This window comes from Geospiza fortis, unplaced genomic scaffold (assembly GCF_000277835.1).
Source record: "Geospiza fortis unplaced genomic scaffold, GeoFor_1.0 scaffold16, whole genome shotgun sequence".
NCBI classification, from domain to species: domain Eukaryota; kingdom Metazoa; phylum Chordata; class Aves; order Passeriformes; family Thraupidae; genus Geospiza; species Geospiza fortis.
The window spans coordinates 9929205-9944474 of NW_005054302.1; the positions used below are offsets into that span (position 1 = coordinate 9929205).

The window sequence follows — 15270 nt, forward strand, 5'->3', positions numbered from 1 at the left end:
GTTCAGTGGCAGTAACTGTTCTGCCTGATGGGGTGTTACTTTGAGCCACAGAATATATTATCATTTTGATGCTGAAGTTGGGTATTATGTGCTCTCATTCAAAGTGACAAACTAACAAAATAAGCTTGGTTTGGGCTTGCAGGGTCTCCAGGTCCTGTCAGGCAGTGCTGAACACGGTGTGTGCTCCCAGGGTGGCTGAGGCTGTTTGGAGCCTGTTTCACTCTTAGGCACAGAAGAGCTGATAGTAGAAATTTGGGCATCTGCCAGTTTGGTTTTTAGGACATGCTGGGTTCCTGCAGTTTCTGGGGGAGAGTTGGTGACAATTTTTCCCTTTATCCAAGCTTTTTTCCTTGCACTTTGTTTGTGTTGCCTGGTGTTCATGAGTGATTAATGATCATGCTGTGGTCTCTGTGCGCCAGCGTTCCTGGTGGTGGCACCAGCAGTGCTCTGGGGAGTGATGAAGGGCTCAGCCCAGCAGGCAGTCATTCTTGAGGGTGGTTTTTCAGGAGGGGAAGGAGTTTAGTTACCAGACTGTACTGCTTGCTTTAAGGATGGGAGATCAGTTCCTGGCTGGTGTTATTTACTTTACAAACGTAGCTTCATACTTAATTAGAGTCCATGTATCATTTCCCAAGCATATTGGAAAAGACTCTGTTGTGTGAAACCTGAATAGATTCTCTCAATGAAATGCTACTTAAATTTTCAGGATCATGAGCTGAGTGACAGCTGGTATACCAGCTGTATGCTACCACTGGGGCTTGTCACTGCTTCTGCAGTTCCAGGAGCAGAGTAGCTCCTAAGGATGTCTTACCCTGTGAATTGTAGTAACAACTTGTTTCATCCCTTGATTCTGTAGGAGTGAAGATGACGACAGCAGCCAGGCCGACGTTTGAACCTGCAAGAGGAGGAAGAGGAAAAGGTGAAGGAGACTTAAGCCAGCTATCCAAACAATATTCTAGCAGAGATCTTCCTTCTCATACTAAAATCAAATACAGGTTAGTATAATTTTTTGATTGTCAGGGCAAAGCAGGCTGGGAATGACTGTTTTGTTGTGAGTGGCACTCTAAAATTTTCTCAGTATGTATTGATGTGCTTGACACCGAGCAAGGTCCAGAGATTGTGCAGGAGTGCTGAACAGATGGGCTAAAAGTGAAAGTCTCTAAAGCAGAGCTGGGAATTCAAATGCATTGCAGGTGATTTGAGTAGGTTTAATTTTAGTGATAATTTGTTGCTGTTTATGTACATGAATTATCAGAAGATGAACTTTGGAGATGAACTTCTTGGGCAGTGAAGTGGAAAGTAAGTTGGCACTGTGGGTGAGCCGCAGGGAGTACTGTCACTTGCAGAGCAGGTTGGGATCAGAGAAATGAAGTTGAGCGCATCTTGAAAGTTGGAAAACCATCATGTATTTGGCAAAGGACCACTGTGTAAGGGCATTGAGGGGAGGCAGGGGAGCTATGGAATAGCACTCAGGTAGTGGGATATGTTGGAAGAGCTGATGTTAACCTGCAGGTAGTTTACACAGGTCCTGGGAGAAGAAATTTCTTTAACCAGTGAGAAAGATAATGTGATCTCAGGAATATTTTCCTATGTTTGAAATGCATAATATTTTTTTTTCTTTTTGAAAGAGTAAATAAAACCTGGAGTCAGTATGATAAAATTTAAAGTAAATGTGTCAATCTAAAAATGCTCGTTTTATCTAATTGATGTTACTCTTGTCAGTGAAATTACTGTTAAGGTTTTGCTTTTGCACTTTTTTGTGTAGACATTTACCCTGCCACCTCTTCCCTCCTGCCCCTCTGGTTTTCAAGAATATGTATTCATAAGGGAGCTGAGTGTTTTGGAGGATACCAAAACAAACAACACAAAAAGTGCTGCCAAATGGGGAAAATTTCTGGTGGTTTGTTTTGTAAAAAAAAAGTGGGGTTTGGAGCACCAGTCTGTTGCTTTGGAAGATGTCACTGGGGACAGGAATATACAATATATGTTTTAAATCCCTCCTTTTGTGTGAGAGGGAGAGATGGAGGGAGCATCAAGTGTCTTCTCTTCTTCCTCCCAAGTAGCTAATAAAACGTTGTCTTTGTTAAATTGCCAGGACTGCATCACTGCAGGAAAAGTCCAGTGTTTCAATCCCACTCATGTTTGCTTGCATAGCACAGGGTTTGGGGAGATTTTGCAGCTCTAACAATGACACCAAATTAATTTTTTTAATTACAAAAGCAAATTAAAGGCTTCATCATAAAGACGGGCTGTGCACACAATGTGTTTATAATGGCTCGCATGTGGGTTTCTTCTAGACACTCTTAGTAGTTCCACTGGGTTCACAGAGAGCTGAAAGCAATTGCTGCTTGTTTTTATTCACTAGTTCTTTTCAAGATATCCACAAAAATTTCAGCAGTGTCTAGATGGAATTTAATCTGGCTCAGATATGTAGTTCACTGGTGTGTTGTTGTATAAAAGAGGGGTGATATGTATTACAAGGTGTTTTGCCTGTTGTCCTAACTTTTTTATTATTGGTCATGCTCGGTGCTCCTGGAGAAGAAAAGGTTCATGGAGTGGATGTTCTAGTCTTGGTCTTACCTGTAAGCCTTAGAGGTTGGGTTTGCAGCAGCAGCTTGGGGTGGTAAAACAATGGAGAAAGGTGACCATGATGTTTGTAGATGTCTACTAGGACACTGGGGTTGGACTGCTGGAGAGCAGAATATTTCAACCTATTGAAATACAGATGTTACCATGCTGTTTTGTAGGAATTTAAGCAGGGTCTTTTCATCCATTCAAGAGCCACAGCCACCGGAAGGAGCAGGGGTGTGTGGTTTGGCAGGTCTGTGTGTGCAATACACACACAGGAAGGCTCTGCTGAAGAGAGAATAAACGTGTGTATGTGGAACCCTGTTCTTGTTCCCTGTCCTTACCCGTTCAGCCCAGGATTTACTGGCCTCCATGAAAAATTTGTCCCCAGCTGCAGAGTGTCAAACTCCAGGCTTTTTCCCTGTTTGTTGTTTTAGACAGACCACTCAGGATGCTCCTGAAGAGGTGCGTAACCGGGATTTCAGAAGGGAGCTGGAGGAGAGAGAACGAGTTGCTGCCAGAGAAAAGAACAGAGACAGACCAACCAGAGGTAAAAACCAAGAAACAAAAATCTTAACTCCTTTGTGAAACATTGCTCTTGCATGAAATTTGGTGTTGTAAGTAGTTTGCAGTTGCAGACAGCATGTCATGAGAGTAGAATTTAAGGTATTGGCCTGATAGTTCAGAGCTGTTGACCTGCAAGGGAATGTCCATTGGCTTTCACGCTGGCTTCATGCTAGCAGAAATCTAGAAAAGCATGCCCAGCTAATACAGTATAATTGTAATGAATTGGCAACAAGCGTGTACAGCTAATAAAGGGCTTTTTTTGTACTTGGACCAGCAAGACAGGAAGGAGAAAGAGTAATGACTCATCTTCTGCTGTTATAGCACCAGTGTAACAAGAAATCTGTTTGAAAGTATGCTTTCAATTCTTTTCACATATGGTGAAGTAATAACAAAATCGAAGAGCCTTTTGAGAAATACTCATTTTTAGTATTTAAGTACAGCCTCTTGTATTTTAGGTTTAGCTGTGAAGCTATTGCATGGCTTTCAAGTTCACAGAAGAAAGTAGATGTGGTTTGGACCAAACTAGCCAACAGTAATGCTTTGGGATCATCCTAAATGGGAACCCTCCAGTTGGATATATGTAATAAGAATGTTTTTCCACTTCTGTTTTTTATGGCTTTTTTTCTGATTAATAATAATGTCAATAATAATGACTTAAAAAAAACTTCTGGAGGCCAAACTGTAAGTGTGGGATGTTATTGCTGCTCTTGAGGCTTCCTAGTGGGAGGAATTAACATGGACATTAAAACTGAGAAGTGAGGGGAAAGTAAGCATAAGCTTGTTTCTCTTACTGTAATGCAAGACAAATTGTGAAGATTTTTGCTTTCTGACACTAGATGCTGTTAAATGACATGACTTAAACGCCTTTTTTTTTTTTCTCTTACACCACAGAACATACAACATCATCTTCTGTGTCTAAGAAGCCTCGGCTAGACCAGATTCCTGCGGCAAATCTTGATGCAGATGATCCTCTTACTGATGTATGTATCTTCTTTTCTGTCTTCTTTCCTTTTGTTACCCTGCCTTAAGGATTTGCTGTTAATACTATATGTACTTCTAGGTTCTCTAAAGATTTCAGACAGGTTCCAATGTATTTTCCTTTTACAGCTTCTGTACTGTGGTGAAAGTCCAGAGTGGTTCGGAGGATTCTGGTCCATGCTGTAATGGTATTCTTGGAAAGCACAAAAATCTAGGAAACTGAAAATACCACTTACAGTATGGGAAATTACCACTGGCTTAGTAAGAATTCCCCAAGAGTAGAACAGTTGAGGTACCTCCAAATGACTGTCTGCAGGAGCCACCAGTGCTTGCCTTTGACTGTGCTTCTTATTGCTGACATCTAGGGAGTTAAGTCAAAGGCTTGACAGTAAGCTCTGGGCTTTTTAATTTGGTGGTTTTTGGTCCCAGCAGTACTGGACAGGTTAATCAGGCACACAGAATGACTTGTATCACAATGATTGGAGAGTGACAGCCATTCTCTAGAGTCTGTCAGTTACATAGCATTTTTAATTGCAGTCATCCCAAAAGCATAAACATTTTTGTCTCTTGACTTTACTATAAAAGAGCAAAAACCCTATTTGTATTGTATTTGTTGCTACCCAAGTATTTCAGAAATCAGCCACCAGCAAAATTGTAGCCTTAGTTGGGCAGCCTGGGGCCATTTTTTATTAAATGAAATGAGCAAGCTGATTCTTGCTTTCCATTTGTTACTTTTAGGAAGATGATGAAGATGAAGACTTGGAAGACAGTGATGATGATGACACTGCAGCCCTTCTGGCTGAACTGGAAAAAATCAAGAAAGAACGAGCTGAAGAACAAGCTCGAAAGGTAAAATCTACACATTAAAAAGCACTTGGTTTTTTGTGAACTGATATCTATTAAAACTGATGTGCCTTAAGTACTTGGGATGAGTGAGAACTGGTAAACAAAGTTCAAACCTCCTCTCAGATATGATAGAGAAAGTTCAAACCTCCTCTCAGATATGATGGATTTGTTTTTCTGTCCAATAATTATCGGGTTTTTTTCCTATATAAGACATATTGGATGTTTTACTCACTGAAACATTTTATTCCCTTTTCCTACACTTTGTACATGCAGTGAGTCAAGATAATATTGATTTCATGTCTAAGTCCTCTGCACCCAGCTATCATACCAAAGGATGTAGTAGCATTAGTGAGCTGCATGCAATCCAGTGTAATTTAGTTTGCTAACTAGCTTTAATGAAACAAGAAATACTATTTTAATTTATGAAATAAAAATGCATGCTTTTTGGTGCTGCTTCTTATGGCTGCAGGTTTTATACAGTAGTTGTCCTTTTACAGCTTTGGTGCTGCAAGGAGCTCCAATTTGAACTGTAAGACCAGAACTATTTTCATGTGATTATACACAGGCAAATTCATTTGAAAGTTGTCTCTGCAAAAGCAAATAACAATACAGCAGTCTTTTCAGAACTGGGAAACTCCATTCACATGCAGCTTTCATACCTCTCTATAATCTCGCTCTCTACATCAGCTTCTGCCCTTGAAAGGGGGGGAAAGTCCCTGTAGTTACAGATGTTTTCCTGTGGGTGGGACTCAATCCTATGCTAGTGGTCCTTGGTGTAAGAGGGATTGTTGTGTGAAGTGCATTAGAAAAATTCCTAACTATTGATTGGACTTGTAGGTACTGGGAGTTCGGACTAGTTTCTGGGAGTGGTTCGTGTTGTCAAACTTATCAGGTTTTAAGTTTATATTGGGTACTGGTTCTAATATTATATTGCAACAGAATTTAGAGTCCAGATATTTAATCTGCACTGCTGAAACGCTCTGGTGGTGCAACAGAAGTAGTGGGTATGTGCAGCATTCCCTCATCTGCTTTTACTAAGAGCTTTCTGGTTTTAAATAGGGCTTAAATAATTTTAGTACTTTTGTGAAACTTTGGTTCCTTCACCTGGAGTGGTTTTGTATGTTTTTATAAGTATACTTTCCATTTGTGTAAATCAAAACAAATACCCCAAACCATCAAAAAGTCTGTCAGAAAACCAACCCACCTGTCACCTGTGTATAAACTTATCTGAGGTATTTTTTAGAACATGCTAAATAAACACATTAGATGCTGATCAGGAGACTAATCAAAAGCTGCTCTGACAACATAATGCTTTAGTGCTTCTGTACTTGTAACTTTTCCTGTAGCTTAACATACACATTCATAGTTCAGTGTTTTTCATGAATGCTTAGCTGGCAGTGAACAGGGCTGAGCTTCCAGCAGACACTAGGAACAGCTAGGAGAGGATAATGTTTTAGCTGCTGTTGGCAGCATTGTAGTTGTGAGCCTGTTCTTGCCTAACAATATAAAAATTTACCTTTAGAATCAACAAGGCCTGTAAAACAAGTGAGCTCTGCGGTTTTGCACTTAAATAGTACACAAGGCTAAAAGCTGTACCATGCTGCTTCATTGCAGAAATTGTGCTGTACAAGACTGTTGCTACTTGACTGCCCATCTCGCCTGTGAGAATCTTCTGCATTAAAGGATGTCTGAAAGCATCTCTTGTGTCTTTATCTAGGCATTTAAGGCACATCATGAATTTGTCTTTTGTAGTAACAACTTGGTGAAAATTACTTAAAAACACTGCCAACAATTTGGCCATGTATTCCTAGGTGAAATGTACTAAACTACAAATTAAGTTTAGCCATGTGTAGGAAAGATTTTAAGTTCACTTGTCCTTGCACAGTGCTTAAAATGAAATTGTAGGTCTGTGTGGATTTTCCACTTTGTTTGATAATTCTAAGTTATGCATTAAGATTAAACAGCATAACTAGTCACATTTCAGTGTAGAAAACTTGCATTAGGAAAGTAATAGTAAATTGCAGCTCAGATAACCAAGTGCTTGCTTCTTTTATCCTGTGTGGAAAGTAGGAATATCATAACCTCTCTGAAATTCTCATTTTGTCACTAGATGGTGCTAAAAGCCACAAAGTATTTGGGATAGCACTTGTTTTGCTGTCTCTTACAGGTATTATATGTTACTTTCATGGATGTTCTCCTAACCCAGCAGCAGGGCTTGTAATGTCCAGTGCTGCATGCATAGTGAATAAAATTGTGTTATTTATTTGCAATAGTGCCCACTATTGCACAGTCAGAATCTAGTCCTACAGTGTTCATCCTTTCACTGGTTGGTGGTAGGTAGTCTCTCTTTAAAATTGACATCTTCAATAAATAGAGGTGCTCTACAGGTACCTGGATTTTTATTTTCTTGTGGTTTTTTTGGGAATAGGAAGCTAAGACTATTTTGATGGAAAAAGTAAAAGCCAAAATGGGCCACAGCCTTGGTAAGAGTCTTTAGGAGTAAGGGTCATCTTTGGAAAGAAATCTTCTGTTTGTTGGCTTTAGTGTGCAATCTGTTTAGGTTATGCCTTGTTTTCCACACCTTTGGAATAAGGTGTTACTGGCTAAGCATTTCAGAGTTATTCTATATAAAATAAAATCCTTTTCCTTTAAGGTGCATGTTATTTCATGTTACTATGTACTGCAAGCCATGATTTAGACCTAATTTTGTAGGTAACCTTGTATTAATAATTCAGATGACTTCAGGATGGCATCTCATGTAAAGTCTTAGCTGTGCAGTTGCTGTTAATCCAAATCCATGTACAGGAATGCTTTACCTGCTGAAATGCTGCTGTCCACAGTAGACAATGTGGATAAGCCAGTGGCCAGGCAAAGAGAAACTGTAGAGTGAATACCTGTTCTCTCTTCACACTGATCATCATTCTCTGACCCCATTGTTACACAGATTAACGTGTCTCTTCTTGTCATCTTCTTGGAACATCCCAGGGTCTTAACAAGATTAAGTGGGTAAACTACTGCAATACATCCTAAACCTGTGCCATATGTAGATTTTTCCCTGATACTTTAGTTACTTTGATTTATTAAAATGCTGGTCCAATTACTTCTAAGATTTCATTTAGAGTAAACTGTATTTTTGTTAATAGTCTTCACTCATCACTTTGGTGTCCATTATTTAAGTTGCCATTAAAGGAGAATGGCTTCTTTCCAAATGCATCTGTGCTGAAACAGCAGTTAAAAACAAAATATGAGAATCTGCTTTTTATGGGGCGTCCTGTTCTCTGTTAACTACCCTTATGGGTAACACCAATTTCCATAGAAATCCTCTAAATCTAATTTTGACAATATTAATATTAAGAGGTTCTAATAGTTTGTCAGTCAAACAGTTCCTCTCAAAGCTTGTTAACTTCTCAAAATGCTTAGTTCCCTGAAGTTATGTAGAATCATTAAATAAATACTATGAATGTTTTTAAAAAATTGTTTGAGCATGGGAGTCCTCTTGATGTTTCCTTTACAATTGTAATCTCAGATTGTTTCTGGTAGACACTAAACTGACCAGGAAATTCTAGTTTTGAAAGCCCTTTCTGTGGGATTATTCTAGGTCTGTATAAAACTGTACAAACACTAAATCAGTGTCTGTGTTTACCATCCACGGATAGGTTTCAGGAAACATTTCAATATTCTAAATTAAGCTTTACAATGCTCTTGTTTTTCAGTTTTCAAGTGCTTCCTTAGAAAGTAAGTTGAAATAATTAAAAAGAAACTTCAAACTAGTGAGCAGCTGAATGTATGTGTGCAGTTCTGGCAAACTTGTTTTAATATCTAATTTTTCTTTGCTTAGCTTAGAGCAGAAAAAAATTTCAATTTGTTTTCTAACAGTTTTATTTCACCAAGTTTCTCTATAACTGAATATATTACTTTACCAGTGATCAGAGTAAATCTTAGCTCTGCCCCTGTTTTAGCCATGTCACAGGCTTTCAAATAAAACATCAGAAAATGAGTCTTGATAGCTTTTAACATTTTCACTTAAATCTCAAGGGTCTGACTAAAACTAGAAGATCAAATCAGTGATTAAGAAAATTTCAGTAAAGAGGCAAAAGCACATGGCAGAGTATGTTTCTTCATTCAGTGTTTGAGACATGCCAGGAATACTTAAACCTTGACAAGAACTAGCGGTAACATCCCTTTCCTTGTGGACAAAATCACAACAAAGCTGCGTGTGGACGCTGCCATTGTGATTACTTGGTGCTCTTTGTTTTTGAAGTTCCAATTAATTTTTTCAATCTCTGTGTTGCACAGTTAGTAACTTGCACAGGGTCAGATTACAGGGGTGTGTCTGTGCATTCTTGAATTTCATTTCCTGCTGCTAAAGGCAGTGCTGTCATAGTTTGTCATTCAAAAATTACCATTGAAATCAGGTTATGCAATTTATATTTTTAAACTTTTTCTAGCCTTTGGTGAAATTGGGTATTTCACGTTTTTTTCAGCTGCTCAACATCTATAAAAGCTGAGTAGGATAACTGACTTTTATACAATGGAGTCATTTGGGGAATTTCAGCACTTTCTGTAAAAGTAATCTTGCTCTGTGCTAAGGGTAGGAACTATGCTCAAAATAAACATGGTAACAATGTTTTTCTTTCCTTTGCAGTCAGAAACAGATGGGCCAAGAAAAGAAATTCCCAAGATTGCCTCTACCAATTATTTTATCTGCCACTTCTCAGTCCTCTGCAACTGTAGTTGACTTAAGTCAATGCAGTTTTTTTGCTAGCAATAATTCTGTAGACAGAATTTACTTGAGCCCAAAAAGCCAAATTACTGGGGCCCGTGTACAAGTTGTGTCTCATAGCCTGCATGGTGGTGCAGTGGAGATGCAGTCAGTAGAGCCTGGAGTGTGGTTGGTCTCCTTTGTCATAATTTAGTGTGAGCAGTAATTTATTGTGAGCTCTAAAAGCAGCCTTGGCTCCCTCTTGTATCCTCTAGGTTTCTGCCAAGGTGTGAGCTCAGGTGCCTATGGGACCATGTCCAGCTGTTGGTGTCTTAACCCAGAGCTAAATCCCTCTTTTAGTCTTACACTAGTGCTTGTAGTATAACACTTCTTAAAAGTGTTATTTCAGCTTTGATTTTTTTTTCTATCACCACATTTTGTCACTTAATGCTTTTCTTTGTTACTAGAAATTGAACTATGTCAGGCTGATTGAAGCTGAAGGATATTATATGGGTTATGTCAAAGCAGATAAAGGTTAGGGTGAGGTGTAATTTCAATTTATTTTTAAATAAGAAATCTTAGTATAGAAGATGTGTAATTTTATTATGTGTAATTTCAATTTATTTTTAAATAAGAAATCTTAATATAGAAAATTAGAATGTGTATTATGTGTAATTTCAATTTATTTTTAAATAAGAAATCTTAATATAGAAAATTAGAATGTGCATCTGTGTGTAGGAAGTACATGGGAGTACTGTATGCCTGTTTTTTATGATTCTTAATATTGGCTTTATCTTTCTCTTGTGATTTTGAATATTTGCCGTTCAAATGACTGAGTGCTTTTTGCTTCTCTTCATGCATGGTGGAGAGTGCTGTAGTGCATCAGTTTTGTAGGAATTGATGAGATTAAATCTGAAATGGGGAAAGGGAAGGAAGAGGAACTGCAATTCCTCCTGAAGAGGTGCTGGCTGACTCCAGTCGATTTTTGACCACTAAAAAAATCGTATGTGAAGTGCATTGTAGTGTATGTCAGTGGTGTGTGGATGCATTTTCATGCATCATAAAAACCCAAACCAAAATAGTAATGTCTGCCTCAGATAAGGTAATGCATGATGCACAGGTTCAGTGACTTTGGAGCATGGCTGCAGTTAATATCTTAGAGGATGAGACTGTGCCATGCTCTACCTGCCACCTTCAGAAGAGTTCACCTGGACTCCAGCTCTAAAATGAGAAACTGCTGCATCTGTTTGCATATAGATGCTTGGAACAAGTTCTCTCCACAGAGCCATTTTTCAATAGAGGACTATTTATTTCTTACAATGGTCTTAGTAGTGCTGCCTTCTCTTGATTAGGAATTTTTGGTTTGTAGCCTTTTCATTTGCTCTCAGTGTTTTTTCCTGGCCTGTTGTGTTTTCAAAGCCTCACTTTTAGTGGAGCATTGGAGATTAAAGTTAGTGATGCAGAGCCCACCTCATTTTGGACAACACTGAGAAAACTTCACATGCTTGAATCCAGCTGTAAATTTGCTGATGGTCATAAGCAGTACCTGATCACCTCCTGGGAGGTACCTGAAGATCAGTACTGGGTTTTTGCTTGTTCCAGTGCCCAAGATTTTGTTTGGTTTGAAAGCAGTGCTTTGCATGCATGTGCTGTACAACAGTCTGAGGGCTGCTGGACTTCTGGTGGGAGCACATGGCAACAGACTGCAGTAAATGGGATTTCATGGCTCTTGGCTGTTCCATGTTATGTGGAAGGAAGATGGTAAATCAAAGGTTGGCATTCTGTGCTTAAGCAGCTGCATACATTTCTTGTCTCTGATCCACAGTGAAAAGTATAATTTGAGTTTATATTTCTAACATGGGAGGAACTTGCTGTTCCATATGAAATATTTTTGTTCTCCATGTTACCTTACTTACTGGGGTGATAATAACAGAAGCTGGACTGCAAATGTTAGATTTAGAGCTGTTTGAAAATTCAAAACCTCAGTTGATTTGTGTTAATAACTTCTAATTGTTGTGGTTTGTGTTAAAGCTCCATGGATACAGTAGCAGGAAAGAGCAAGTGTTTCCAAGGCATATATTCCAAGGCATATATTTTAATAAGGGCATTACAGGGCTTGTCCTGAAGCTGTGCTTTGTTTTTGAGCAATGTGCCCTTCTGGGGAGCTTTTCCCATCCCACTGGCAATTCATTGCAGCTGGTTCTACATTTTGTAAGAAGCAGTGTAATGGTAGGTGTTTTTTCATAACTAAAACTTGAGTAGATTTTGAAAAGTAAAATCTTTACCAGTGATCCTGCATCATCTGCTATTTGTGTGTACATTAAATCCATGTTCTTAAGAAAGCTGAGGTATTTTAAAAGAAAATTTAATAGAACCACAGGATGGTTTGGGTTGGAAGGGACCTTAAAGGTCATCTCCTTCCAAACCCCTTGCTATGGGCATGGACACCTTCCACTAGACCAGGTTCCTCAGAGCTCCATCCAGCCTGGCCCTAAACACTTCCAGGGATAGGGCATCCATCCAAAATGTCACATATCTGATCAATTTAATGGAAAAATATAGTAAATTTAAGGTAATAATAAATAACTTAGTATTGATTAAATGTTTGAAGCTAGGGAACTCTGGCTAGCATCAGCATCAAGTTTAACATTTAAACCTTGTAAACTCCAGCAGCAAGGAAACGGCTTCCTCTCTTGACATCCTGTAGAAGTTTTCAGCAATTAATTTTCTGCAGGTTTTTTTTTCCCCAGCTTGGAGAAAAACCCTGACCTCATGATCTCTTTAGTTTATATAATTTTTAAAAGCCGTGGTTTGATTCTCCTGCAGTGCTAATGAAGCTTCCATTTATTTTTTAACCAGTGTCTTCACGCCATGCTTCAGAGTAGGAAACCTACTTAGTCATCCTAATTTAAAGAATTACTTTTTTTTCCTACTAGTTCTTTCATCAAAGAACACTCTTTTCAATATTTGTGGAAGCTTGTGGAAAAATATGTAAAAATAATATTAAACATTCATTTTGAAGTCTGAAAACATTTAAGTCACTAGATGTGCTAATAGAGCTTGAAAGTGTGGGCAGTGAAATTACTTTGTGCAGTGCATTGCTTCACTTAGGTTTGAGTTATATGCATTTGACAGTACAAGGACAAGAAAATTTGTCTGCTTCTTAATATTGAAACTCTTAAATAGTCTTATGACATCCTCTGTTCATTTCACTGTGGTGAGATTCTCAATATTCTTTTTAATTGGTCCCTAGGGAAGTTGTAGTTGTAAAATCCAAACAGCTGCTGAAAATAGGGAAGTTTTAATATGCTGTATGTTTTCTTCTGCCTACTGAATATTGTATGATGTACTGTCTTTTCTCATGAGGATAAAGAAAACCTTTTAATGTGTATACAGTTTTTAATATAATAAATATGTATATGGCAAAGCTAGAATTTACCTGAATATTTGATGGCACATCAGAGCTAAGTAGAGCCGATATGAGTCTTGCTAGTTAGACAGTTTATTAGCAAAATCAAGCTCTGTAGAGTATCTCTGCTTCTGTCCTTAATCTCCTCATATGCAAGTGCCAAACACTCTGAAAAATCTGAGCTAAGAATTAAAGCTCCATCTGTGTGAATGTTCAAAGCTAAATAGTGTGTATCTCTACCAACTAGAGGAGAAAAGTGGCCTAGAAAAATAATATATCCATTTCTGGTTCTCAGGAACAAGAGCAAAAGGCTGAAGAAGAGAGAATTCGGATGGAGAACATCCTGAGTGGTAACCCACTGCTGCACCTCACTGGGCCAGCACAGCCTCAGGCACACTTCAAAGTTAAAAGGAGGTACTGTGCAGTCTGTTCAGTGACACCCATCCCCTTGCTGACTCTCACTGTTCAGAGTCAGAAAGTGTTATCACAGTAGCTGGTTTCTGTTTCCTTCATCAGATCTTGTCACAAGTGTGTAGGAGATAGCTTGGGGTAGAAAAATAGATCATCTTAATGACTAGTTGTTCTGTAAGAGGGTCAAACTCCATTTATATGTTTTTGTATATCGCACCTAATTTTCATACAAGCTTACTGAAATTAAAAACTTCTGTTTTCAGGTGGGATGATGATGTTGTCTTCAAGAACTGTGCCAAGGGGATAGACGAAACGAAAAAGGACAAAAGATTCGTCAATGATACTCTGCGATCAGAGTTTCACAAGAAGTTCATGGAAAAATATATCAAGTAGTACAGTTTTATGTGCAGTAGTGCAGAAGGACTTGGTAGGTCGTGGCCGTTCCCTCCCTTTCCTTCAGAATTTAAGGCTGAATGTTTGGTCATGGATTCACAAATGCTTTTCCAAGATCAGCAACAGCTTCATAATCAATAAGTGCTATGTATCTGGAGTTTTTATTCCTGCATATTGTTTTCCTTTACAGTTTTAATTAAACCAGTTTGTGTCTCATGGATGTGTTTTTTTCTTCATGTGTGTTTAGTTTTACTGTCCACCTGTAAATCGTAAAAGAGGGAAGCTGATTTGCAATAAATACTGCTGATCATTTAAATTGCTTTCCAAAATGCCCTCTGTTTGTAGTGATGATGGTTTGTAACTTACACAACTTAGATAGATGTCAGTATTAATCAAGGGTGAGGAAGAGCTGAGTATGGGAAGCAGTGTGAGCTGAAAAGAACTATACTTTCTGTAGCAAACTGGACTTCTTCTTAAAAGCTAGTTAGAAACTTAGTTAATCTTTGTTTTTAGTGTCTTTTTTCAGTCTGTGTGTGTGTCCTTTAGTGGTGGTAATAGAATTGTCAGAAACTTGCAAGTGCTTTTATCAAACAAGTGATACCAAGATACCATAGTACACTTTGTTTACTCCTCTAATGTCCATGTTAACACTCAGGATGGTATAAAATAGGAATGGCTGCAAAAAAAAAAAAAGAAAATATAAAGGGTTTATTTTTTTTCTGTTCTCCTGTAATCTCAGTTGCATTTGAAATTTTGGGCAAGTGATGCACTGAATAGGAACATAACATTTTCAAAATGGAGCAGTTACCTCTCTGCCTAGGAGGTGACAGTGGCAGAACTCAGATGTATTTATGTAAAATTCTTGCCCTTTTCCTTGCCTATGTTATGCTCAGTTGAGTTCGTTCTCACAGGTGCTGTTTCTTAGTATTATTTTCAATTTCTTAATTTGAAAATTTACCTGATTTTCTTAAGAGAGTAAATGTAGAGCACAACATTTCTGATTTTTGTTTGACTGGTATCCTGTAAAAGCTTTCCTTAGCTTTAGCTGTATTTGCCACCGTTTCACTAAGCCACGCATAGCTTACTAATGCCAGCAGCTCATACCCGCCTTTGCTTGGAAATGAGATTTTCAGCATGCTTGGGGTCATGTGAGCTACTGGAGGAATATGTGTTTGTGTTATTTCTGTTGCCTGCCTCACAGCAGAAATTATTCTTGGGAAGCAGAAAAATGGGTGTAGTTTGTAAGTGTTTAAAAGAAAGTGACTAAAATCTTGGTATATAGGCAACATGTTTAGAAGGTGGGAAGAAAAAAAGTTGAGGGCTGTACTTGTCAGGGCCTGGCAGTAGAGAATCCAGCTGCTGCTTCAGGTCCAACCTAGCAGCACAGTTGTCATGG

At 38.5% G+C, this 15270-nt stretch overlaps 1 protein-coding gene across 1 annotated transcript; it reads left to right on the top strand.

Moving 5' to 3' along the window:
- The first annotated feature begins 862 nt into the window (after positions 1-862).
- Positions 863-14190, top strand: CWC15 (CWC15 spliceosome associated protein homolog). The gene is made up of 6 exons (XM_005417731.2): positions 863-995; positions 3006-3118; positions 4027-4115; positions 4852-4962; positions 13366-13484; positions 13745-14190. The coding sequence occupies exons 1-6, from the start codon at positions 865-867 to the stop codon at positions 13872-13874; spliced, it is 693 nt and encodes a 230-aa protein (XP_005417788.1). The 5' UTR covers positions 863-864; the 3' UTR covers positions 13875-14190.
- The last annotated feature ends 1080 nt before the right edge of the window (positions 14191-15270 follow it).